The sequence below is a fragment of the Bombus bifarius genome, unplaced genomic scaffold (assembly GCF_011952205.1).
Source record: "Bombus bifarius isolate JDL3187 unplaced genomic scaffold, Bbif_JDL3187 scf7180000007996, whole genome shotgun sequence".
In the NCBI taxonomy this organism is placed as follows: domain Eukaryota; kingdom Metazoa; phylum Arthropoda; class Insecta; order Hymenoptera; family Apidae; genus Bombus; species Bombus bifarius.
The window spans coordinates 5,498,834-5,526,266 of NW_022884376.1; the positions used below are offsets into that span (position 1 = coordinate 5,498,834).

General features: G+C 44.6%; 1 protein-coding gene and 1 long non-coding RNA gene across 4 annotated transcripts; one reads left to right on the top strand and one right to left on the bottom strand.

Annotated features, from left to right (window-relative positions):
* On the bottom strand, nucleotides 1–12,163 carry LOC117205860. Of its 3 annotated transcripts, none has more exons than XM_033444641.1 (15): nucleotides 11,922–12,163; nucleotides 10,971–11,593; nucleotides 10,054–10,838; nucleotides 8,976–9,213; nucleotides 7,472–7,526; nucleotides 6,482–6,763; nucleotides 5,815–6,120; nucleotides 4,598–5,013; nucleotides 4,305–4,517; nucleotides 3,551–3,910; nucleotides 3,220–3,337; nucleotides 2,727–3,142; nucleotides 2,413–2,634; nucleotides 2,000–2,345; nucleotides 1–1,521 (listed from the first exon to the last, which is right to left on the bottom strand). In XM_033444641.1, the coding sequence occupies exons 1-15, from the start codon at nucleotides 12,159–12,161 to the stop codon at nucleotides 1,267–1,269; spliced, it is 4,875 nt and encodes a 1,624-aa protein (XP_033300532.1). In that variant the 5' UTR covers nucleotides 12,162–12,163; the 3' UTR covers nucleotides 1–1,266. The 3 variants fall into 3 exon arrangements, with proteins under 3 accessions (XP_033300532.1, XP_033300531.1, XP_033300533.1); XM_033444640.1 differs by having other exon boundaries at nucleotides 2,413–2,652; XM_033444642.1 differs by having other exon boundaries at nucleotides 1,379–1,555; nucleotides 2,413–2,652.
* LOC117205864 lies at nucleotides 10,110–26,857 on the top strand. The gene is made up of 3 exons (XR_004487304.1): nucleotides 10,110–10,235; nucleotides 10,588–10,711; nucleotides 26,632–26,857. It is a non-coding gene; the product is annotated as an uncharacterized LOC117205864 (long non-coding RNA).
* The last annotated feature ends 576 nt before the right edge of the window (nucleotides 26,858–27,433 follow it).

The window sequence follows — 27,433 nt, forward strand, 5'->3', positions numbered from 1 at the left end:
TTTTTTTACAATTTCTTTTGGTTTCGTATGTTCGAGCAAGATCTATGGTGGAAGATGAGTGCCGCTTTGCGTCAGTCGTGCGGACCTACTGAGATACAGTGTTCCAAAAATGAAACAAACTTCGTCTATATTTTAATGAGCGAGACTAGATCGACGAGCAGTCTTACGCTTTAAACGAAACATCTTAAAGATATATATATCGAAAACGTTTCACTAGACCGTTTTAAATCTCTTGAAAAAAATCGTTCCGTTAAAAATCTGACAAGCACGCTACAATACGGAACGCGACTCTCGCGTTCTGCAACTTTTTACTCGACTAATCGTTTTCGACGAAAGTACCGGGGCGTACTTTGAAATCGTTTACGAGACGAAGAAATAGTCTAGACTCGAAATTGTAAACCTAACCTTTCGTATCGTTACGCTAGATTCTATGAAAACAAGTCTGAACTTGTACGTGCTTAAATAGAATTCAAAAAACTTCGATAACTCGAATACTGGAAATTCTAATAACAAAGAAACGGCGATTGTTCTATCGTTTCCTTTCTCCTTCCTGTATCGACCGTTCTCCGAAGGTGGCACATCTCTTTGCATTTAAGAGGAATTTGTTCGTCTTCGACTTCGCAGTTTCCAAAATCGTCTGTCTCTGGACGTATGATGAATAGAAATAGTGTTTTGTGCTTTGGATCCCTTTTCAGGCATATACATCCTTAGTAGTCTCGCGGCACGTTCTTCTTGCGATCTATCCGCGGCCTTTCCGCTTAAGAAACTAAACAGCTTCATGCTGCGTCGTTTTATTCTCAATCTGTATAAGAAATTTTTCTCCGTTCTAGAAGGGCTGGTGTCGTTCTGATCTTCCGAATCCTCGTCGAGTTTGCCTGTTTTTCGTCGAATTCCGAACAATTCCATCCGTCTTCTTCGCTCGTGTGTATATCGACGATCCCTCGTGTCTCTGAGTTCCGCCGACAAATATCCTTCCCTCTCTGCTTGTTCGGCTTCGATTCTTTCGGCATTTCTGCTCTCTCTAGTCTCCTCCGCCCTTCGCGCGACCGATTCCAGTTCCTTCAAACGTTCCGCCTCCTTCGAAATATCCGACGACGTAACCTCGGTCGTGCAAGTATCTTCGACGTCCGACAACTTTCTATGAAGATTCACTATCTTTCTCCGGAACTCTTCATCCTCCTGGCTCAATCTGGCGAAGATACGATCCCTGTCATTCCCATCGGAACTCATGCCGACGTTCTTCGACGTCGCCGTTTGAAACCGCTGTCACCACCATCCGACTTGATCCTTCGCGCTTCCAGACGAATCTTCCTCCTCCGGGAGTGGCTCTAACCTTTGCCTGCCCAGGAAACACCGCAGCGAGCTGAGACTTCCACTGCCGAGTAACTGATCCATGTTCAGTTCCGACAAATTGCAGTCGTCGTTCTCAGACTCCTGGTCGACCTCGTCCTCCACCGACAGGTTTAGGCCGTAGTTATCTTCGCCAAAAGTAACGACGTTGCCTGAACCGATGGGCGGCGGCTAGGGAAGTCAGGCACAGTTGGGGCTAGTGATTCTTTGCAAACAAAAGGGCAAGCATTGTCATGCAGATGCGTGCGAAGCTTACCAACTAATTTTTGTCTCTTACTAACTGATTTAAATCGTTTACTCTCTCTCTCTCTCTCTCTCTTTCTCTTCCTCTAATTTTATTGCCTCGTTCGATCCCGTTATTTACTTTAATTGAAACTGAATGAAAATACAAACGGTCTCTTTTTAACCTCCCACGGTTTTAGATCGCAATACGACCATCGACTGTTTTGCGGTATAATGTAAGTGACAAGCTTTTACAAAAGCCGTGAGATCGGCGAAAGAAGCGAAGCTGAAGAGAAAGTAAGAATATCGCGCGCGCGTAATCGATTTTCAATCAGACTCGGGAATCTTTCGTGTCGTTGAATCGGTCGTGTTCCTAGCGATACCTTCGAATGCTATCGTATTACCGTAAAATGGTTTGTATCATTACCGAGCTCGCGGTGAAGCTTTCGTCGTCGGGGCCGCCAGAGGTTGGAGTTCCCCAGATATCGTCCCCCGAGGTAGCTCCGGACGTCGTTCCTTCCTCGTCGTTCGGGTCCAACGAAAATTCCGTTCTTTCAGGGGGGACCGGAGATTGAAGAAGGTATCCACCTATGCCTTCGCCGAGTTGTTCCAGTAACGATGATCTCTTACTGACTACGTAACTGCTTGCTCGAGCCGTCCACGCTCTTAAACCCGTAGGTGGAGACTCGGAATCTCGATTGTCATCGTCTGCTTGCTCTTCGAGCTCGTCGTCCTGATCCAAACTGCTCACCGTACCGAATCTTCTTAGAACTCTGGAAATTCACGAAATACCATTATCATCGAACGATCTTTCGAACTTGCTTTCGCGTTAAACTTTACCTGTACGGTGGCTCGCCATCGCAATCAAGGTCGTCTTCGCTCCCATCTTCTGTGTTGCCATCGGCCGGAGTGTAAGATGGGCTGTTCCTTCCTGGGCTATCGTGCAATCCATTTCTAAGTCGATGCCTGGTGCAGAAGTCAGGCGTTGGCGGGACAACTGAGATCTTCGGAGGCAACGGGGAAAACGGATCTCTCGTCAAAGGCGGTGTTGGACAACCCGATCTACAATTGCACGCGCGTCTATCAGTGGACATTTCATTTACTACTTATTTCTATCATTTTGAGTTCTTCAGCAAAATCTATTTTCCTATTACCTGTGACATCGTCTGCAAATGTTGATCGAGCTGGTGGAATTTTCCTTGGAAGATGCGAGGCTGCCATTTTTCTTCGTGTTTACGCTGTTGGATTTGACGGTACTGAGGCTCGCGCTCGAAGCTGTACTCTGTTGCTCTATATCCGAACTCATTATTTCCGTTACAACATCCTCCGCTGTCGCGGTTCGTTCTCGACTCGGCTCGTTGCTGGTTTCTTTCGGGGCACGTGCCGCCAACTCCTCGGCCGTCCATTCCTCGATAGGAACTTCCTCGTTATCCGGTGGAGGAATTTGATGGGAATTGCGCACCCATTGCGCCAGATGATTGTCTCCCGTTGAACTTTTGACGATACTGTCAATACTGTCAACGGAGCGCGATTCCTTTTCCTCGTCCTGTTTCTGCGACTCCCTGGTAGTCTGTCCGAATTGAGAATACGTAAATAATTTACTCGATTTCGAGTTAATCCTCAATTGTTTATCATTCGTTTACTCACTTGCGAACTTTCCGTAGGCTCCCTAATCGCTGCGTTGGTGAAATTGCTACCGGTGATGGGACTTTCTTCTGGACTGTCCTGACTCGGTGTTCCACCATAGCCTGTATTTACATAGATTCTAAAATATAACGAATTAGTACAGACAAGCGAAACTACCGAACGTTTCGATGTGACGAGCTTGTCGGAGTCTCGTTGAGCTCTGAACATGGTACGTGACGGTAAACCATATCTTTATAGCGTTCCTTTAAAAAGCTATTCAAACTGTCCGTGAATCGTACCTATCAGAATTCCTCGAAACTTGCGCATCTCGATGCGAGTAAAGGCTACTTACATCTGTCGCTGAAGAAGATTGTGCCAAACGGCCTTCAGTTCTGGTGTCGGTGCACGCAAAACTAAAACTCGTCGTCGCGGACGACTGTGAGGGCTGCAGCCACCGCTATTCACCTCCACGTGACCGTTCTCCGAGCTTCCGGAAGGATTGATAGCGATTTGCAGTCGAAATTCAGTGGGTCTTTTGCGGACGGTGAAACAAGCCTCGGCGATGTTCGATAGTCGTAGAGGCTCTTCGGTTACGAATAGAACGCGATCTCGGGAAACCCGAGCGAATACGAGAAGGTCGGTGAGAAGTAAGGCCCATGAGGGTTGCAGTCGTGCTCGACCCTCCACTTTTGCGAGCGCACCACCGAATAACCTGCGAAGATGCACGTAATCTTTTATACGATGCCAGAGCCACTTTCAGGCTGTGGTTACGTGTATTGGCGAATATACTACAACAATGAGGTATAATAGTTAGAAAAAGTATTTTTTATTTATCATAATATCAAATTCCTGTAGTCGTATGAAAATACTACTAGATGGTTTGATATACTTCAATCTAATTGATTGATATGTGAATGCTATAACAAATGATAAATAATAAACGCACCGTGTGTATATAGATTCTGACGAATATACGTATACATTTGGTTTCTTATTCTTTACTTATCTTCAGGCGTATCGTTCGTCAGAGCGACGGTACTTCGGAACATTTAACCACTGTAACCACAGCCTCATTCTGATCTTTTCGATACTTTTTCAAGACGCACCATTGTCTACCGGGCATGGCCAACGTGAACGGTTTGCATCTCGCGAAAACCAGTCGAGATTCAACTTCTTGCAGACTGAGCAAAGGTCTACCGGTATCGCGCGGTGGTTCCATCACACCGGCGTTAGCCGTCGCTTCTCTGTATCCCTGAGATAGATCTCTGGCTTGCTGGCAATTCCTTGGCGATGCCAGACCCAACAGTCTCGTCATCTCTCTAAGGACATTTCGAACGAATACACGACGTATAGCGAGCAAGATTTCAAGCATACGAGGATTTATGAATTTGAAACGAACCTGTAATGCTCCAGAGGCAAGAGCAAGACACCCGTCAAATCGGGTCGTCTCTTGTGCGGTACAGCAGGCTCGCAGACGAGCTTCGCGAATGCCGTGTTTCGTCTAAGGGCGACCAACAGGCAACACGCGCGTTGTAACCCGCTTAAGTATCTTCTATAGGCAGCGGTGATTCTTGGAACTCTACACAAGTAACTCTCGACTCCGCCACCTTCGTCTCGAATTTCCTCGGAGATCTTGAGCAACTCGTCGAGATTTTGGAAGAGGATCAAGTAATCCGCCGCGGAGAGAACATCGCGTCTCTCGGCTAAAGGCGCCAGAAAACGCGTTTGACCGCTTTTCAGGATTCCCCAGTACCGTGTTTCACGCACGGACAACTCCTCCTCCGGTGGTGCATCCGGGGCGAGGTTTGGAAACACCTGAACGCGTTCAATCGCAAAAGCCGTGGCATTCGTTCGATTTTAAACGAGGAAAAGGTTTGCAATTGTGCGGCATCGCATGCAGACAATTTTTACGTAAATCTATCGTTGTTCTCGGTTCATGCTCTGCAAGCGGATTCTATGTATCTCCAATCGGATTGTTCAGACGACGCAACGCAAGACGTGTCTTAGCATTAAGGGGATAGGGATGAAATAAATAAATAAAATACGAGAAATGCTTTTAAACAGAACTTGTTGAGCAACAAAAAAAAGAAAGACAACCGTTCAAGTTACATAATAAAACATAACTGTATCATAACTTAACCGTGTCCACCGACAAAGGAAACGGACACGCGCTATACATTACGCGTTCGCAGCAAAATACAAGATAGTCACGGAAAAGAATGTACACGAGTATCGCGCGACATGGCGTGCAACGTGAAACATAAAAATAAGCTCGAAAGAAAATGCAGCCCGCTGCGGCTTGCGAGAACTTCGTTCAAGGAGTAGGTAACATCCGATCGATTCGAATTCAAAGCGAATTTTCAATTCGATACAACTTATTAAACTAGCACGCAAAACATTTTGATCAACGCTACTCTGCGATTTCAACAAAGTCCATTAATCTAGTCGAAACCGCGAATGGAAGAATGATATGAAAAGTAAAAGTAAGTCAAGCGAAATCACGAGCAACCAAAGCCTTTTCGACCGCGCATATCCGAGCAAATCGTCCTCCGATCATTCGAACGAAACAACTTCGATACGAGTTTGCTATGTTCAGACTAGGACGCCTGTACCGACCTCGGCGTTAAACGCAACCGCATGATGTCCGCCACCGATCGATTGCTGCAGACTAACGTTCATCGAGTTAGGCCGGTGCATCGACGAATGAACGTTGCCCTTACGATAAACTTCCAAAATCAGTTGATTCGTGGCCGCCTGGATCAGTCCAAGAATCTCTTCCCGTGATCGCGTCACTACGTTCGTCATATCGACGAAGACTACGTGATCACCTGGCCTCAGACCGGATCGTTCCGCCGGGCTGCCAGGGTCCACGCGTTCCACGCGGGGCGGTCTTCCCCAGGAGAGCGAAAATCCCCATGGAACCTACAGTGGAAGAAACGTTCTGTCAAAAGTGTTAGAAAAGGACGGGTACAGGGGAAATAATAACGATCGGAAGAAATATCGAAGAGCCATGGGAGGGCTTTCCACGCGTTTGCTACAAAGGAGAGAGTTTCGACAGAGCTCGGCACGAGACTCGTTTAGCTAATGCCGTGGACAAAGCAGACTTTCAGAAAAGGCCTACTTAAACCCTGCTAGTAAGAGGACCCCTGTGATTCTGTTGGGGTAATTGCGTGAAACGACTATAACTTTCCGATATGTACATCGTCGTGTAGTGGAGACAGGTCTCTCTGTATAATCGTGCAGATGGAAGACACGTTGTTGCGAAAGGAAAAAAGAAACTCACCTGATTAGCCGCAGTTTGCCTTATCAGTCTCCTCGTAACGGTGCATGGTGTTCTGCCGCCTCTAGCAGTAAAACCCGGATGCAGGGGTAAGCCAGTCAAAGGATCGATAGGCTCTAATTCGAGATGCCTCAAATACGTCAGGTCTTCCGCTCCTGAATTATTATTATCTGGCTCTCCGTCCTTCGACAGGGGTGGCGAAACTCCGCAATCTTGTGGCAAACCGGCATAAGGGTTGCTCGTGTTCCGACCGGTTCCTGCCTCTAGCGGATGCCATGTCGCTTCCTAAAAATGAATAGTCGTTCAGTGAAACGTAAATTATCGAAAATACGACGATTCGTATGTTTGCGTCTCGATCCAAGTTACCGTGAACACCAACACGATGTTAATTCGCGATAGAAACTTTCCGCGAATCTTTATTACGAGTTCTCTCTCTAGGGCGTGAAATCGTATTTTAAACCGAAAATCCATCCCCATCGACGATTAATACGCGACTGTAAACTAAATTAAACGACAAAAATTCAACCCCGTCGCCGATACGTTCTCTTCCTCTCAACAGAACATGAATATTTTCAGCAAAACTCCAACCACGAAGAATACCACACAGTAAATGGCCACCACGATCATCTCTTGCTCGCGTGTCGTGGAACAACGTAAACGAACGATTTCGATTAAATTAGCGAGATATCGCGACGACACCTGCCACCTGCCACCTTTAACGAGGTCAAAGCGCAAGTGAATCTTTGCCAGGCAACGTTCCACTTACTTGCTTCGTAACGAGCTTAGCCCTGACCTTAAGCCAGGAAGACTTACAAATCCTAGCAAACAGCTGACGTACAGTCACGTATTAAACTTCCTCCTTGCCGTGACGCTATCAAATCCGAACGTTATTTTCGTGTTTCTTCCGTCTTAAACCGAGTGCAACCGATTCGAACCTATCTCCGTAAATACGTAGCTTGCGATTAAAAAATTAAAACGTTCAGACATATTTACCTTATCTTGAGACAGAGGTAGGGGTAGAGTCATACAGCCCAGCAGCTCGCTACGTCTGAAATGCGAAAAACGAAAACATGCGTGAATATACGCGTGTTATATTGGCTATGTGTACACAGCGTCGTGTATCTTATTGGTGTATCGTGTATCAGCTTGCATTGGACAGCAGTATCGGTGTTAGTCGAAACGTACGACAGACGACTGTGTAGTCGCTAGATAAACGGCGCACATACACACACACACACACACGTACAAGTTTTAACTATTTACATTAGGTAGAGGGAAAAGGAAAAGGCAGACAGTTTCTGTGTTGTTTCCCGTATACCATTACAGAGACGCGCGGATGTTCGCGAGTGCACGTGGTGAACACGGTGCGCATGCTTCCAGAGAATCGATTCCCCTCCTACCGCAAGAAATCCGCACATAGCCCAGAAATTCGTTTTGATATTCGGATGGACCGTTGCTTCCGAACCCACGTAAAATTATCTGGATTCGAGCTGTCTCTTATCGACCGGTAAATTATCGTATTTCCACCCGAACGTGGCCATCGTGTGGCGACATAATCTTACTTTGCAGAAATTCGAACGTCGAACGATTGTATTCGAAGATAATAAAAACGAAGTAAAGAGTTTCGAATCGCGTTTAAAAAGGAGACGCGATAGGATGGCCGAGAACATTGGGAGCAGGGTTGCTTAGCTCGTTCGTCTTCCACTAACGAGACCAAGCCGTAGTTCTTGACCTCAATATTTTTTCCTCAGAGACAGCGCCTACTTCTGTGCCTTTTCATCGCGGAATGATACAGTCGCTTGATTGTCCCTTCGTGGAAACGGCTTCGTCCGTTGTATTTGTTCGTTCGTATGAATTTTTAATTCGTCGTGGTAGGAGAATATAGACGATCAATGTCTTTGACGAACATCGACAGGACACTTTTTCGTTGTAGCTACGCCACTGATAAACGCGTGCATCCATGTATCGTTGCACACGAACAGCATGCAGGAGATTCTAATATGAATATTCGACGACGCGTCTAACCATATAACTGACGTTACTCCTTTCTGGAAACTTGATGGCGAACGTTCTATAAATATTCCCAAACATTCTGCCGGAATGCACGCAAAGGTGGATTGCGTGAGATTAGTATCTCGCGCCGTGTACGAAGCGGCACTAACTATCGTTACCGGGTTAACCGATTATCATTTGGAAAGTGTTACCGGATAGTCGAAAGGCACGATAGCGAATCGTGCGATTATGAGTCAAGGCAACGTTGAGAATAACGCGAAGATGTTCTCGAAAGAGAGAGAGAGAGAGACAGACAGACAGACAGACAGACAGAGAGAGAAAGAGAGAACGGCTCGCGTGTCGATTCCCGGCAGCCGACAAACCGACAGCAAATCGTTCCGGGGTCGAGCACGTTTCGACCGTCTACGACGAGGCTACGTCTGCTATCTCAACCTCCGAGCCCCTCTTTTACTACGTGCACACTTTCTTTTTCGAGCATGCTCACCTTGCACGACGATCCCTGTGCCAGACCGCGATGTCCAGGGACGTGGGCTTGCTGGTGTAGTGATTGTTGTTCACCGGGCAGGGTAGTATCAAGGTCTCGTGGAAAACGGGATTCGGTGTGGCTCTGTGTACCGCTGTTCTCTTCACCACTCCCTCACCGTTCGTATTCTTCAAACTCGCCTTCACGTAAGCGTGAACTGGACCCTCGTATGCCCTCCGTAGGTCCTTGCACCTTATCACTGCACGAAATAAAAAGACAGTCTCGTCAGGGCACCAGCCTTTTTCGATCGTCTTTATGTTTTCTGTCGCGAGATCGGTCACACGCTTGAACCGCGTACGATATTCGAGTTATTAGAGAACGTATCGTTCACGGAAGGGGGTGAAAGAAGTTGGAACGAACGAGGACTCGTTCTCCTTCCGGCTGACCGTTCCGTTGCACGCACTACGCGCATCGCTGGTGCCTGACCAATGCGGCACTCCTCTACTTGCTGCAACACGCTTCCACTCCGAGTGATTCCTCCTCGTTCTGCCAAACGAACGGATACGAGAAACAAAAGATACGAACCGATTGGAAAATCGATGTGATTGGCAAGCTACAGCACGATGGTTCAACGAAATTTCTTAGCAGAATTTAGGTACTCGGAAGCGTGTGAACGAAGAAGCTGAAGAAGGGCAAGTCTCGGAGATTTTTCGAGGCTTGTTTACGCAAGGATGTGTACCGCGAAGAATCAATGTTGGTAGGCTTACTAACCGGGAGCCAATTGCCAGGAGGGTCTGTGGGTTACTGGCACAGTCGTCTATCGCGGGGTGCCAACTGAAACACCCCCTCTCGTGGCACGTGACTGGCGCATGCCTTTTCGCAACATTGTTTCAGGGACGTCTTCGCGGCGCGGATACCCTCGTGAATTTCTTTCCGATAAGATTAATGTATCTCATGGGTTTGATCGTTACTTCTTCGGAGATTTACTCGCGCGATTCGAATTTTATCAAAATAAACGTACAAAGTATAGCGTAACCTATGCGTGCCTGAAACGAGAAACCTTCCAACAACTATCTTCCCCTTGATTTCCTATACTTACCTCGAACGTGTATTTGATCGCCCACGACGGAATACTCGATCTCGATCGATCCGTGACAATTTTGTCTCGGAGGTTCGCTTTCCGGGCTGAACTTGAGGCATCGTCTGACAGTCGCGACCAGCGGAGTCTCCGGTGTGTTGGACACCGAGTTCAGAAACGATTTCGAACTATGAAAGTCATCGGTAAGAGTCGATTTTGGACTATCCAGATCCCAAGTATTCGCTTTCTTTCCAACTTCCTCGTCCTTGCGATCGTCGAGTTCACAGAACAGACCTTTCGGTTCGAACACGCATTTCTCGTCCAAAGTAGTGTCCAAGTCGGTCTCCAAGGCGAGTTTCTTCACGTTTGGATTCACAGCTTCCATCAAGGTGTTTTGCGTGGTTGCTGATTTCGTGCCAGTGGACGGGCTGTGACTAGACGATCGTCTCTTTGCTCGCTTTCCATCGGAGATTTTCTCGGTATCCTTCCGATGCCGCTTCCTCCGTATGCCTCGCTGTCTCTTCAAAGTGAATTCTCCATCGAGATCGTTCGTAGGCGAGGTAAACGCCCAAGACATCGGCGATGGATCCTCCAACAGTTGACTAGCCGAAGAGATGGAACTATCGTTGTGAGTCGTAGCTTCCTCGGCCACGGTTTCGTCTCGTTCCACGATCGTCTCGTAAGTATGATCGGATGCGGAGAAGTTTTCTTCCTCGCAACTACTCCCGAGAACCTTCTTCCTTTCTTCCACGTCTCCCAAAAGAATTTCCGCCACGGTTTTGCCAGTAAAATTTATTTCCTGCTCCCTGGACGACAAGGATGATAATAAAAGATAAAAAAAAAAAGAAGACAGTAAATAGAAAAGTAACAAAGAACGTTGAAAAGGGATTTTGGGTAACAGAGGACCTGCGAAGTCCAAAGTTTTACGAGTCTCTTACCTGTTGAGAACTTCCGTAACCGCGTTGTCCATGTTCTCAAATTTAGGTAAGTCTTGGTCGATAGCCAGATTCGAAAGTTTCCCAGCTAAGGGCGTTTGACTATGACCATTGCCTTTCAAAGAGTTCACAGCAGAGGAAGTCTTGCTGTGGTACGGTGTCTTGCATCGAGCGTGAATTTTCGTGATCTTCGCCAGTTTCGGTAAATATGATATTTTCGAACAATCCGCGAACTTTGTTTTCCTCTCGTTCTGAGAATAAACTCGATTGTTCGAGAAGGGTACGGACTCAGCCTCCATCACGTCTTCGGGGCTGGTGGCCATCGAAATTTGTTGAAAAAAGTCAGAGACGTGCGATTGGAGATTCGCCCTGGCCTCGTTCACGATGTTTTGTGGTAGCTCGTTGTCACTTTGGAAATTCTTTGTTCTAGTTTTCATAAAGAGCGCCGGATCGGTTGGCAGGGTCAGAGCTGTCGAGCACTTGCTGCCCGGGGGAAAAAACGTTAACGGGCCGATATCGGCGTCGACCCTTGGCGTGCTTTGATAAAAACTCTCCGAGATCGATGATTTCCCCGGTTGCTGTGACATCGATTGACGTTTGTTCGCGCGCAAATTAGGCTTCGTTGCCTGAAACCAAACGATACGGCTTATCTCGCCTTCCAACTTCTATTTTCCACCTCTTAATTTTCCACGCAAAATCTGGGTCGTGATTTTCAGCGATGTCGCTTCATAAAGCGTCGTCTCTGCCGAAGTCACATCGAGCAACATTGTCTTCTTCTCTTGTTGCTACGTGTGCCGAGATATTTTCAACAAATAGCATCTTATAGAAACATTTTGTTCGCACTGAAGCAACAAAAAGTTACTCGATGTCGATTCTTCGGTGGAAACGAGACTTTATTGAGAAGGAACAGGATAGACGCGACAAATAAAAATTCGAATGAGACGAGTTCGATACCTGAAAGTACGTTCTCAGGTCGCTACCGTGGCTCCTGCATCTTCTTCGACGAACCGGCGTCGTTCTCGCCGATATATTTTCGGCATTTTGACCAGGTACACCCCGAGTTTTCGTCCCAGCAGCGGGAGGCGTGTTAGATAGATCTCGAAAAGGCCTACGGGGCGCCTTGTTCAAGTTAGGTGGACCGTGAGGCGTCGAGCTGCTCGCTGACAATGATCTCGAAACCGTCCACTTCAGCATCTCTAAAGGCAAAAAGCAAATCCCTAACTAAGCGGAACGCGTCTAACCCTTTCCACCCTTCCGCTAAAAAGCTTACAACAACTTTATCGATTTAACCGCGATACTGAACCACGGACGACCGCCGTTTCGATTACATACACGAAACCAAACGATACTGCAGAATTTCAGACTGTCGTCGATAAAACGAAATTTATTTTTAACAATCAAAATGTTCCACTGAATTTTATGTATTTTTCGATTACACGGATTCTTCGCGAACATGGAAGAGAAGTCGGATTAGATAAAAGTTATTGGAATAAAATTAGATTAGATCAAACATCGACAAATAAATCCGTCAAATCGAACATTTTTGCAAAATTTTTTTATCCCAGAGAGTATGAATTTTTCAGTTATTCAGATTGCACGTGAATATGAAGGAGAAATTACGTAAGGCGTGCACGTGACGCAAAGAAACAGGATATCGCACGATCTTGCGTTAAAGGGATACAATCGCAGGAAGAAGGAGGGTGTCGGTAGAATTGTATCAACCATACGGGCTGCCGAAAATAAATGTCCGGTTTTAATTGGACAACAGGTCAAAAGTGGTGACAAAAAAAAGGAAAGAAGAGAGAAAAACCAGAAGAACAACAGAAAAACAGTGACGAAACTAGCAGATGCACCTGTCATGGCATACGGGAAACAGTAAAACAGGTGAAACCCATACACCTGATTCTATTTCACGACTTAACGCTTGCCTTAACGAACGGTTAAATGCCAGGCTAAGACTATTCATAGGCACATGCAGTGTTGCTCGTAGTAAAAGAGATTTGCCAAACTAAAGCGATGGAACTAACGAACAAATGGAATCGATGACATGGAGAAGGCTGTCCGTCCAAAATTCGCTGAACCAAGTAATCATTGATTCGATTAGAACGATTGACTTTCGCTCTGTTAGCACAACTCGAATTCCTCCCTTGCTCCTCCGCAATTTCCTTTATTTCTACGACTCATTAGCGAAGCACGTGTAAAAGTTAATGAAGTTTGCGCAAAAGTTTTCTGCGATAAATCTTCCAATACGTTCGTGAATCATTTAGTGCGAGTGTAGGTACAGAGGTATGTGTAGAAAGTAGCGTGTAACTAATCTTGTTAACAACGTAAAATGTGTGTTACGTTGTTGCAAGTTTCTAACGTTGGAAGCAAGTGTAACAGAAAAGTGTCAGCAGCAGCAGTAGCAGTACGTATTGGGTTTTCACTTTTAACGGTTCCTTCTGCAGGGTGGGGCGTACTGTATTGTGAATTAGGTATAAAAATGCATTCATTTACATACAGTCTGTTGCCATGCCACGCACGCGTTCTTCTATCGTAACACGCACTTTTCCACTATACGCGCGTTCACGTACTTTCGAGACCTGGTCTACCTGTGCGTTCTCCGTGCAGCGTCACGTTCTCGTGCTTGTACACGTACATGTGCAACGTTATGTGCAACCCCTCGGCTACGTATATACGGTCGCTGGTAAAACAGCATGGGCACCTGCCCATATGGTGGCGATCACGTATAGCGTGCCTTCCATCTGGTCCCGCAAAGCACGATAGTTCGCTTGGTGTCGAAACACCGTCAACGAAACACGATCGTTATCTTCGCTTATTTTCAGCCGTCTTGCTTTAACGTATTACGTTCGGTATCTTTCGCGACCCTGTCTCGTACGTCTACTGTATTTCGCGCGCAACGAGCGTTAAGCTCGCGATATTGCCTCCGCCATCGTGAGAAACAACGCGAACGCTACATTAAGCATTCTGTGCTTATGTTTAAATAATTAACTCGATACTTGCTAAAGTGGAAGCAAAGAAGTTGCGACGAAAGCGCAACTGGTTCTCCTTGAGCGTTTGCGATTGGGAGATTAAAAACGGGAGACGACCCTTACGTTCGAATCGGTTGAAAAGTACAACCGGAACGTATTGAAGAAGCGCTTCCAAGGATTTAACCGACGATACGTTTTTAAAGATTGCACACGCGGTCTGGTCGAATGTTTTAAGGGAAGAAAACCAGTCGCGCGACACGCGCGGAACCTTTAAAACGTTTCGTATGTTCCAGACGGCGTACATACGGAGCTGAACAAGAAACGGAAAGCGGTATGTGCGTTATGCTCTTTGCATAATGCCCTGCGATTTGCACTAGCAATGAATCTCGAATGTAATTACAAAGTCGTCGAGCGCGCTGCACCTGCGATCTAGGTCGTGTTTCTCGATTGTGCTTCGAGTGGAAGGCGACACGGCAGCTTGAAACTTCGGTTAAGCTGTTTGCGTATGCTTTTTATTAGAAATGCGTCCTTGTGTTTTAACATAGTATTCGCGGAAACGAATAGAACCATTATATACACTGCCAGCCATAAGTATCAAACCACAAGAACGATATTTGGTACAAATCGAACATTGAAAACTGAATTTCTTACAAATTGAATCTTCCACCGATTTTATTTTCCGGGCATTTCACTATAAAACTGTTAGTGTTTGCACCACGTGTGCGTAGTGTTAAATACTAAGTAAAGTAAGGTTTGTTATTTTTCCAATACATTGAACGAGTAGAACACTCGTGGCTGATAGTGTATAGCATACAGAAGCATATTTTTATTCTAAAGAATCAGCAGATACATTATCATTTGTACGAAGAATCTGATATACTCTGCGGTGAAAACACAACTGATTGCAAAAAATATATATTCTGACCCCTTAATAAGCAGCTGCAAGCTCGTGACGTAATTACAAGTCAAAGATAAATCTTAAGTGCTTGCGGGGCGCTGCGTCTAGAAAAGGGGACTTACAGTTCACCTGTAGCTCTTATCGTCTCATCTAACGATCGCCGATATATGTGGTCAAACGACAAATGACCGCCATAGGAAGGAGACTTTCGTTGTTCGAAGCTAACGCGTACTGTGAACCAAAGGAAACAAGTGCTGAAAAAAGGGGTTCGATGAGGGATGTTGAAATATACTCTGATTTAGTCGGACCCTTACTCGGAAAGTACGTTATAACGTTGTACTCGATAACACGTCTTGATTTAATAAAAATATATCGACTTGATTTAACCAAAATATAAAGGCAGATCGAAATTACGAACACTGTTCGAAAGTAGCTTGATGAGTATGAAGCAATTAGGACGAAATATTGAGTGTGCCTTGCATTAAGGTATTTGTGGTTTTCCGGGTCTCGCTCGTGCTTTTATTAACACGTTGCGGTTTCTTCCGAAGTTTCACAAACATTTCAATTCGCTTCTTCGGGGCAGCCCCAAAAAACGTACCAACAAGAACACGGGCGAAACTCGAAGAACCACAAATACGTCGTCTAAGCATCGTGAAAGTTTAAAATCCGGGATCGTAACTTCCTTAAAGCGAAGAGTTAAATCATCGTACGAACGGAACGAGGTAATTTCGGGGAAGGTGTTTTCGTTCGATGAACGAGTAGCAAGTGGGAAACTATAACATTAAATTGTTCCAGGCGCTTTAGTCCGCGCAGTTTGGATAAAACATGACCCATATCTGTCGCTTTTATAGGTTGTAAAGCATCCGCGCCAGGTCGTCGATACTTGCTACGTTCTTGGATCGTATCCTAAATGTAAAAAGGAGAGGGGTGGCTGGGTGGCCCCTCCGATCAGGTTTAATCCTTTTTTGCGCCCCCTTACTTATACGGACTCCCTTACCTAACCCTCTGCATAGACCCCGCGAAGAACAAGACAGGATCGAGCTGAGCACTTTCCTTCAACCGAGGAAAGGAATAAAATAGAGCGACGGTTAAAAACCTTAACATGCTTACAAGCACGCCAGACCCCTCTTTTCCTTAATGTATGCTGTAAAAGCTGTTTTTAACGACTTCGACATTGAACTCTTCTCGAGGATGAGAATTAACCGAAGAGGTCCGAGTCCCCTTTATTATCTACCGACCTGATTTCTTTATTATCGTCCATCTAGCGAATCTTCGCGCCACATTCGAATGGAATCGATAATACGCTTCGTTTAAACGTGTTTCGATGTACTTTACATTCGAAAGGATTTCGCACGTCACTGAACAACACCGAGAGTCGCAGCAGACGAAACAGGGTAATGGGAATGAGATAACGCGAAGGCAATACAAAATCAGCTGGGAGTCCCCCTATTTACCGCCGTCGCCAGCCGCGCGATTAATTCGCGTGAAACGCGAAACAGATGCATCGCGAAAACCGCTGGCACAATGCGATTATTCACGGCTCGAGGAGAATAAAGAAGAAGGCATTAACGGTCACGATTCGGCTCCTTTCGCGAGCAGCCCCGAGGAAAACAAGAAACACCAAGATTCTTAGCACGAGTCTCGATCGGGACAGCCCCCTTCCACGCATGAAGGGACATCCACGGAAGAACCGATGCTACTCGTTCTTGCGAAATAAATCGCGGCACATTCGTTCGACCCAATGGACCCGATAATTTCGAAGATCGTGCAATGGGTATGATTTCAAGAGAGATATCAACTCGCTTCCCTGGTCGCAGAGAAAATCACTGAAAACGTTTGCGTGCGATTTGCAACGAACCTCTCTTCGGTGTTCCGCGCGCGAAGATACTCGAGACAACCGAACAGGAAGATGATCGTTCCAACGTGGAAGATAAAAATCGTGGATTCGAAAGATAAAGGGAAAGTCGTTGCCAAGAAGCTCGGAGTTGCACCGTGACAGAGATATCCGCGTGTGTAGAAGAAGTAAGAGGAAGACGAAAAACGAAGGAAGGGCAGGTGAGCACTTGGTACCTAATCCCTTTTGAAAACGTCGCAAACACACTAACGCGACAGCTACACGCACAAAGAGTATACGGGCTGCGTACAGATCGTGAGCGCTCCCTAAAAATAGTCTATTCATCGTAGCGAACACCCCCTTCCCCTTCCCATCCGTCGAGCCTTCCTTTTTCTTCTTCGGCTTCATCCGCGCTCTTCGCTCGGCTTAGCTTAGCTCCGAGACTCGGTTCTGATTTATATTGAATTGACCCCAGACACACCTTTTGCTGGTGACGTTTCTCTCGAAATGGTCCCGTGTCTCGTCGAGCATAGTTCTCGGTGGGGAGGGAACGAGTAAGGTGAGAGAGACGAGCGGATGCACGAGGCAAGAAAGAAGAAACGACTAAACCAAGGGGTCAGGGGGATTTCATAAGAGAGCCAGTCGAGGACAATCAAACGCGCATTCACAGCACCGACGTACTCGGTTTTTGGCAACAGAGCGAGACGAACAAGATCGAAGGAAGGAAGGGAGATCGAAGAATCAGAGCAGGGCCGGGAAACCTGGAGAGGAAACGCGTCCAGAAGACAGACTTTCGGTTCGCGCTCTATTTCGAAGCACACCTGTCCCGGGTTTTGTCCTTCCTCCTGTTTCCGATTTTCTCTGCTGCATTTCCTTCCCTTCGAGATCGCAAACTTACGTAATATAGGTACCACTGCGATCTTGCAGCTTTGTGCTTTCCGATTTTTCATCTGTCGTTGCAACCAGACGGCGGATATTTATACAAATTCGTTTTTTACAGACACTTGAACAAAAGTAGGCATATCTATCTTTTAAACGTAATGTGAATTCCAATATCCATGATATTTTATACATTTCTGTATTTGCATATGCGCTTGCCTATTTCTGCTTATTTGCATAAACGTAAACATCCACAGTCTTAGTCACCACCGATCGACCTTCAGTATCCTACAGGGGTGGATAGTCTTTGTTTATACACTTGGGGTTTCTGCTTCTCCACTGCACGTGGTTACGTTCCTCCCATTAAATTCTAAGGTCGTCTTGGCAATAGCGTGGACTATTTGCATAGACGATACCGGCAACTCTCAGATCCAATCTCACACATCTTTGATTCGACGATGAAAGAGTCGGTTCCAGCAAAAGAAAAAAACGGTCCGCCCTGGGCGCAAGGAATAAGAAATAGAAGGATATCAACGACGGAATAGACAACAAAAGAAACGCGTTTGGTTAATGGCGAATTGAAATTAAACTGGAAATTTGCAAATTGTAAAGGAAGTCGGGACCACGTTTCGTAACCGCTTACCCTTTAGCGACGGGCTAAAGCAGGCTGCGGACATTCAGGACGCGCCTCGAAAATAAGGCGGGAACAATAGAACGAAACGAGTCCTGGTGAACAAACGCCTGGCCATTTAAATAGAGGGATCCTCGAGAAAAGGTTCCTCGAGGTGGACCCACGGGGTCCCTGGAACTTCGACAGGAAAGTTTGTATAGGACCCACGACTAGCTTTGCTGGTTCCTTCGTTACGAGTCCCTTTCAGTGTTTTTTTTATCCTTCTTCTTCTTATTCCTCCTCTCTTCCAACCTCTTTCCTCGGTTCTTCTCTCTTTTTCCATTCTTTGACAGATGTACCGACCGGAGCCACGCGCGGTCACTTTCCTTCTTTTTTTCCATTTCTCTCATTCGCCGTCGCTTTACAGTGCACTAACCAAGCGACTCGTACTACCGGATCGTGCAGTCTTACAATTAGACGAGCTTCTAACATCACAGCGTTCGAGAGAGTACTTGACTTTGTCCAAGGAGCTACCAAATTCGATTGCAGCTACGTAAGAATGACCTTAACCCTTTTGTTGGATCGCGCTTCTACTTGTATTCCGATTTCATTCGATTCGAACCTCTTCGCGATTAATCGTTTGCCTATTTTTTGCATTGATCAAACAGTTTCGTTAGTCGCAGCGAGATTTTTTTAATTATTCTTATGTTTAGGAGACAAAGTCACGGTACTTCCTCCTCTTTTCGTTTTTCTTTAGAGTCTTATAAATCACTTCAGATGATTTCCAATAAACCATCTTCGAACTTTATCCATAGAACTTGGACGTAGTGGAAATCAATTATGAGTACGTCTAAGTAGTATAAATAAAAATAAATAAATTACGCGCAATTATTCTGTTAAAGACTGACACACGTAAGAAGTCTTCCTTCTTCGGTAGGAAATGACGATAATCATTATATTTATAGAAGAGTAGTTATTGATTCAAGTCGTTAACAATTCGGAATCGTCTGATATCGCGGTTACCGAAATGTCTTCGATTGATTCGAAGAGAAACATCCACTTCTAAAACATATGTTAAAAACGAGATACTAATTGAAGAAAATACCATCGAATTCCATAAACGATAAACATCGATCGTTGCATAAGATCCTCGTATGCAAAACGTGCAACATTTTTCAAGTTACTCGAGACTATAGCGGCAAACAAAAGAAAGTTCAAGATCGAAATGATACGAAAAAGTACCATAATTTTCCAAAATGGAATTATATTCTACAAGAGTAGCGAATGAATATAACGTACATCTAACTGTCACCAATATAGTCGAAAATGTTTAGTACAAAAGTTATTGACATTTTTAAACTTTCTTTTATCCATCGCTGTTAATTTCAAAAAATTCAGCCTGTTCGAAGCCAGACTACTCGAACGGAAATATCTGGCAACTTTGTTCGTAAAGAAAGGCCGCCTCCTGGAAGATCTGGTACCGGCACAAAAAAGAGAAGCTATTCACCGTGTGTCCTTGAGCAGCAGGATTCGACTCGTACATCCAAAATCAGCTCCGGTATCAGTCACTTTTTTCGTACACAGATTTCAGCGTCGCAGCACATAATCCACGTTAGTGATAAGAGGAAACTATCGACGCTGACGAAGAGAAAACGCGGATCGCGAGGAAACGAAAGGTGCAGCAACGCGGCGAAGAGGTGTCGGATCGTGGCACTTCAACGGCTGGTTCTCTACTGACGTGGTGGGGTGAGGACGTGGGCCTTATGTAGGAAAGGGTCCCTAGGTGAGGCTACGAAACAGGAGAGACCGGCTGTCTCTTGCTCTATACAGTCTGTACTATACTCATATCCCCACTCTGAAGCCGTGACCTGATCCACGCCAGCCACTCCACTCGCCCCAGGTAGACGTTCGATGATCCGCGGCTCGAAGGTGCTGGTGGGTGTTTCAGGATTGTGAACCATCGGAATGTTAGCGACCGATAACGGGACGCCGATAAACATTTTCTAGGTAGGAACCTTGTTGCCATACTGTATCACAGATTATCGTATTTCTTATTTAATTTCATGATCTTCTCACCAATTTGTTCAACTACCGTGCAAAGTCACGAACGACAAAGATCGGAGATAATATTTACAAAAGAGGAAGGAAACCCTGGGTAAGTGAGCTGCTTATTCGGCGAATCGGTTAAATTGTGGGAACCCTATAGATCGTAAAATAGGAGAAATTGACGAGATTATATCTTTGATGGGCAAAATAGTGTAAGTCAGAATTATTAGCTTTAAAGTGATATTCAGATCTCAGGCAAGGGAGCGAAAAAGAGGTGAGATCGATTTGAATCGTCAGAATCATGAACAAAAGACAGCATTGTAGAAAATATTAGCGTGCTTATCCTGTTGATCAAAATTTAGACACTTGTGCCTGTGACATATGCTTTGACGCGTTAGTTTAAAAAATTTGGCAAACTGGAATAATTAGCACTTTGGTCCTGAACGGATCAGATAAGGGTGACTTTTTGCGAGAAGAAACAAACGTGCAGTTATTTTTGCATGCACGAAACGTTTAACCACTCGACGGAATATAGCAATCGAGATCACCTAGGGTTTCGAGCAGGAAGTTAGATTACAATCTGAACGATTTATCGCATGTACTCTGTGCAATTCAGTACGCGTAGCACCCGTTGCCGTTTTGAATGCATCTGTGGCTCGTGCAAGAGAAAGGTATCAACGCGATCTGTTTACAAAGTTACAACGAACCCACGTCAGAGTGGTAGGTCCGTCGCGTGATTTCTAATCTCACGGTTGTTTTCTCCATAGAGAGCCTTAAGGTTCGACCCCTCGATGGACCAGGTAAAGGTATACCTACGTATATCTTACACAGACACGTCCGCGTTGAAAGCCTTTTCTGGTCAGGGCCGATGAATCTGAGGTATACCGCAAATGTTCGGTATTTACACAATCGCTCGATATTCCTTCGAAAAGAGAAGGAACCACTTGCGCTGTCAGCAAAATTATTCGACAAACATAGTTTCTGGTAACGAGCGTTGTCAATACACACCGGTAGAAAGGAGGAATTTTTCTCAGGCACGTGACAATCTTCCGGCCGTTACTTTTAAGAGAAGCAGCCGCCTTTCGATACAACAGCTCTTGAGAGAACAATCCGATTCTTTTGTGTACTCCCCCGCGCGTGCTGAGGGACCTCTGCTCCTTGCTTCAAAGACGCACGGTCCAATTACGACAACGTATTCGTCTTATTTTTTCGGGCACGAGTCGCTCGATCTCGGCTGCTTCTATAGGTCCGTCTATGGAAGTTCCTTTTATAGATCCAACAAGTTCCTTTCTACAGCTGACAACTTCTTCAAAAAAGCGATATTTACAGCAGCTATAAAAGATATTGGCGCATACCCTTACTTTCTAATGAATCGTTTTTTTTTCTTTTATCAGGTTCTATACATTCCATTTTCGTAGTATAACATTTTTGTAATTAGATAAAAAGTACTATTAAATGATTAATCGCTTTGTAAACGCTACGATAAATAGAGCGGTGTGTCAATATTTTTCATAGCCAAGTCTTTCTCGCTACTCTTCGTAACTTCTTTCGAGAATTTGCAAGTATCTAAACTTCGAGGCAGTCGTTTCCATTTTTCTGCAGTACCCGCGCAAATTGCCATAAGTAAAACGCGAAAGCGTAAAGACATCTCTATCGTGTGGTACTTTTCATTTTTATCTGGAATCTTCTCCGGGAAAGTGAGTGGCGAGATGCTATTTACACAAAGAGTATTTCCTTGTCTCCTACTGGAAAGTCGAAAACTGTCGGATGACTCGCATGAGAGAAGCCACGAGAAGAGAGGGCAAAAGTAGAGGAAAACGTTGAAACGAAATTGGAACCGTTTCACGGTTTCATAGCTGCGGGACAGCTGCGTTTGTAGGTGCTTGTATGAGTTTTTACATAAGAGCGAAGCGTGCAAGAAAGAATATCGAACAGGGATCCCGAAGAATAAAGCGGTTTCATTACTGGCTGGCGAATGTCGATGCGGACACAAGGTCCCGCATATCCTCGCTCGTAATTAGAGACGGCTTATTTCTTTTGCTCTTATGCACGACGCGTAGCCACGCGTTTCAAGATCGAACAAAGAAGCTCAAGAGACGAGAACCCTTGACTCGTAATTAAAGCCCAGTCGATAACGTGTAGCAACGAATAAGGGAGGGAAACGTATCTATGAATCGGATGTATAAACTCTGATGCACCTGGTTCAGGCCAAGTAATTAGATACTTTGAAATGAAATCGAGGAACTTTTATAAATACGGGCGCTCATCCAGCTCATGGTGACTTCCATATTTTATATTTGCATCATGCACAAGTTTGTCATTAGGGGACTTTTAATGCAATAAAAAGAAAGTCAAAATAGGTGGAGAAATATTTTATATAGGAAATGGAAATATTTTTGATTATCAACTTACGACTTACGCGGCTGCAGGGTTAAACGAAATATGTTCGCTTTCGGATTATCGTATTTTTAGAATCCACGCGTTTAATCGTACATAAATATTTATAAATCGTCAATGCAATAGAGCAATCTTTTAATTAGATAGAAAAAAGAGATAATTGGAAAAAGGACAGTTTTGAAGACGGACGGGATGGAGGCATAACGAATTGAAGAATCACTTTTGTCGTTCTAAAACAGTATAATTATGTAGGTTTCTCTTCGATCGATCATAAACAACGGTCAATGGTTTAAGAAAAATTGCACGAAAATACCTGTGACATCGTCTTATGCGTTCGACAAAGCGATTCTAACGACTCTACCCCTCTCGTTTGACACGAGAAAAGGGGAAAGAAACCTCGTTCTAAAATAGATTTTTTGCCTCGAATTTCCTATGCTTCGAAAAAAACCTCCGCAAGAGGACACACACCTCGATGATTCACCCTAGTTTTTCTCAAGTTTCCTGAAGCGGGAGCAGAAGGTACCTACCTTTGCCAAATTAGAGCGAGGCGCGATTGTCCGGAATCGTGCGACTGGAAACGAATCGACGAGATTTTTTTCAAGAGTAGGCGAATGGGACCGATAGAAGGGAGAAACCTCGTTTTCTTCCGCTTCGCATTCTTTCTTTCTTCCTCTTGTTCTCTTCCTCTGTATCTTTCTATTTTTATTTCCCCTCTCTTTCTTCTTTGACACGTTCGAGCTTATAGAAATATAACTTTTTAAATTCCCACGTCCATCATGCACCTATCGAAAAGCACGTCCCATTAAACGGTATTTCGTCCTTCGTAGTGAAAGCCCCGCTAAACACGTTCTTGTTTAGCTTTCTTGCTATTCGAATTAACAGCACGCGAGCTATAGGTCACCAGAGACCTACCCGATATCGTATTTTATTTTCCGAAACCGATCTAATCCTCCTATACTTTGGGGCGAGGCGACGATTTGATTGACATCTTTGTAAGAAATTTCTCTCCATAAAGCTGGTATAAATTCTTCAATCATACGTTCCATTGAAGATGTCGTTTGAACGAAACTGACCCAATCTTTCTCGCTTTTTGTTACGATCTCCGTATGGTCTCGATAATAAACCGAAACGTTTCGTTGTCTTGGTAGCAACATTCCACAAACTAAACATCGACGAAAAATCTAGAATAATTAATATGGCAGCTGCGGAAATGACACACACGCGAGCAACCTAAAGAATACAAAGACAGCTGCGCTAGAGAATTATTATCATAGAACACGACGATTTTCCTTGCTTTTTTCTTTATACCGATCGATAAATTACCAGGGAAAGGCGTAATTTGCATTTCTATCCTGTCCAACGATAGTAAATTCTCAGAGATCGTACAAGTTAGCTATGGAAAAAGATCAATTAGCCGGTTCTGATTAAGAGTTACGTGGCAATAAACATGTCACGATGGGAACGAGACAACTGAGAGAAAAAGGTCGCAGAAGTATTTATTAGAAGCCCAATACGGGGGAGATAGGAGTTCCCTTTGCCACTGTAATCGGCTATTGTATCGTTATTTCTAAGCCGTTAAGCCGACCGAAGGATTTCTTTTCCAGGAGGCAGGCGCCATTCTACTGCCTGCGCAACATTTTTTTCCTAACTTATTGTCTCTTACTTTCACCGCCACCCTTGACACCCGAATCGAACCTTCTGGAATTATGATCTTACTTTCGCTCGCGTATTGAGAAAATACAAGAACGATCATGAGTTTCTACCGTGAACTATCGTCGATCGTGACATCGTTGTAGAAAACTTCCAGATGAAAATACACGCGGAATCTCGTTTATGTGGACAGAGACACGAGAACAAGAGACAAAGTAATTCGGATAATTGAGTAGACCCGGTAACAGTTGGTCGTTACAATAGAAAATAGCAGCTGATAGTACAGGCTCAGTTGTAAGTTCGTATATCCGAAGCTGTGCATTAACTCGTGTCTATAAATAAGATAAACGAGATAAAATTTCGTCATGTTCCCAGGACGCGTTTTATCAAAGAGTGAAACCGTTGTGTGTGAAACTAATCAAAACGCGATATCAAAAATGTAAAACACAGGTCGATCAGAGCTGTGACCAGCCGTCGATGAAATTGAATATTCATGCACGATCTCGGTCTTTCCTCTTGCCAAAAAGTAGCGTGTAACAGAACAATGCACGTGGTCATAAATCGTGGCAGGTGGTAATCCTGATTCATGCTTCGTTCCAGTATTAACCACGTTAATCCATCGTAGCTGCGGCAACGTCGATCGATCCTAATTTATGCGCGGCATTCTCTGGAACGTAAAGGTTCCATCGACCTATCCTACCGTGGAACAAGCGAGATAGCTTCGACTCGCAGGGCCCATGTACGCCCATTACGAGTCAAGCGGCCGGTGTTTCGATTAAATGAATTTGGATAGAAAGTCAAAAGGAGGGAACGGCGGCGGTATTTGTTGCGATCGAGAGATTAGAGTTCCATGCACGAAAGTGTTTCGACCCCCTTATCGGTTAAATCGGTTGTGGCTTTGGAGGGAGGGGCGGAGGCAACGTGCATTTATGTTCGTAAAACGTGTCGCGTAATCGGCTGAGAGGCTTATTTTTCAAAAGAGTCGGCAACGTTTCGCGAATAAAGTGACCAGATTGCAATCCTTCCTCCTCGAACGACAAACAGCGTCATTTAACCCTTCCGCAATATGAATGGCTTTATGAATTTTTTATCGAAAATTATGTTAATAAAGTACGTGAGACTTTTAGCCTTTACCCAGTAAAGATATTGATAAAACAGGCGAGTTTTCATAGTAAACTTTCATAGTAAACACGAATGACCATATGAATTTTGTATCGAGAATTATATTAAGGAAATATGAAAAATGTTGATCTGTCAGCGAAGATATTGATAGAATAATCAAGATCGCATGGTAGATTATGCTTGCGCGTGAAATGTCACCGTGTTGCCGTTAATATAAAAATTGTCTCGGAAATTTGATCGGAGCACGAGGAATCGTTTTTCAGTTGGTCGCAAGGGATGTCTCGATGATCGTTCGAACAGGGTTCGAACGTTTCATCAACCCCTTTAATATCCGCGAACCCTGATTTCGCAGGAAGAATTTGTCTATGAAACGGTTCTGTACATCCCAGTAGTCACAAAAGCAGTAGGGTTTCCTGAAGAGACTCGAGAGCTCGTTCATGGGGGTTGTTTTCAAATACTGTCCCAGTTGTGAAGATATTATCGACCCCTCTTCGTGCTTTTCATGTTCCTTGAGAGTCTGGACCTCGTTCGCGATCAAAGGGTTGAGCAAGAAAGAACCTATTCAAAGTCAATCTATGAGGCCAATTTTCGAAAATGATCTGGGAAATATTACGTGTATCTTTGAAAGCGAAAATGCATACAGCCTTAGTAACAGGTGAACTTGAAACCATACTATATTCATCTTATCTTTCCTTATCTCTCATCTTATATCCCTGTAATTCTTACATAATATTTCCATTTAAAACTATTTACTGTTATATATTGCCTGTTCGACATTCGTTTCGCCATTTCAAGTAAAGTTAATTCGTGGAAAAGATAGAAAAAATCCGGCTAGTCGAGTAGCACACGTGCGGGTCTCTTTCTCTCTCTCTTTCTCTCTTTTTCTCCCTGCCACGGGATATATCGAAGGAGACGGTTAGCAAAGCTAACTCTCCCATGGGAGCATCTCTCTCGACTTACGAACACGAGGATTCTGCTTCCGTTACGAAAATAAAATGCAACCGGGAGAAGCGCCGCGAACCGTATCACCTCTCGAACAAACAAGAAGAACAAAATCATTCGATTGTACCGCCAACAGATATTACGGTTCCTCGTGGGTTCCTCTCGTCTTGCCTCCAAACGAAACTATTATACATAAGAAGCTTGTCGTACAAAAGGATGAACGAACCTCTTGCAATTTTTGTCGTGTTTTATTTCCAAGTTTTGTGAGAATATAAACTTCTGCTCTTAAGAAATAAACATTCTATATATTCTAGACTTTGTAGATAGAATCTACGCAAGATGAGGAGATTTCAGCTCACGCGGTATAGAATATAATCACCGTTTAAGAGGATGCTGGAGGATTGACCATAAATTTAATCTCAACTGGGTTACTGGCAAGAGTTCAGTGATGGCAATAGAATAACCACATGACCAAGAAAGGCTGATCGAAGGACGAGTGTATGGGAAAACAGGTCGTAGGGAAGCGTCGTTATCGAGTGAGATTAAAGCAAGTATCACCCAATTTGTCAATTTTTTTTTCTCCTAGTTAGAGAAGATTAGATAGACGTCACGATCCCGCTGCGCGTAAATCGCAAGAAAAATTTACTGGTAAGCGAGCAGGGACAGGAAAGTTGTTTGGGAGAAGGAAGAAACCGTATGAAAGGGCAGGTCGAAAAATAGTTGACGCTCTCCGCGGGAGATCCGACATGTAGAAGGAGCCAAAACGCGATAATGAGCCCTTATTCTCGAATCAAATCTTTCATTGTCGATTTGGCTATTCATCGTCATTGTATCGTATTATCCCCGTATATAAAGTCCTACGTGTTACCATTTTCTTTCATCTCTATCTCCTCTGCTGTCTTCTTCCCTTCGAAATTCTGAAAACCAAGCAAATCCTAGGAACAGCTGGATCGAGATTCGCAAAGGAATCTCTTTGTAATTAGAATTTACGACGAGCTTCGTACGAGTTCGTAAACCAGTGGAAGCGGTGGAAAGTTGGCAAACGCATCATAGATCAAACGTTAACGAAGACTTAGGTTGTAACACGTCGAATCGTCGTTTTACCGTTATCTCGCA

Excerpts from the sequence above, each read along its gene's own strand:
- LOC117205860 (XM_033444640.1), bottom strand. The coding sequence starts at position 12,161 with ATGCTGAAGTGGACGGTTTCGAGATCATTGTCAGCGAGCAGCTCGACG. Across the intron at positions 7,527-8,975 it reads CACAGGGATCGTCGTGCAAG|ACGTAGCGAGCTGCTGGGCT; the intron begins GTGAGCATGCTC and ends TTCGCATTTCAG. Across the intron at positions 6,121-6,481 it reads GGCAAACTGCGGCTAATCAG|GTTCCATGGGGATTTTCGCT; the intron begins GTGAGTTTCTTT and ends CTTCCACTGTAG.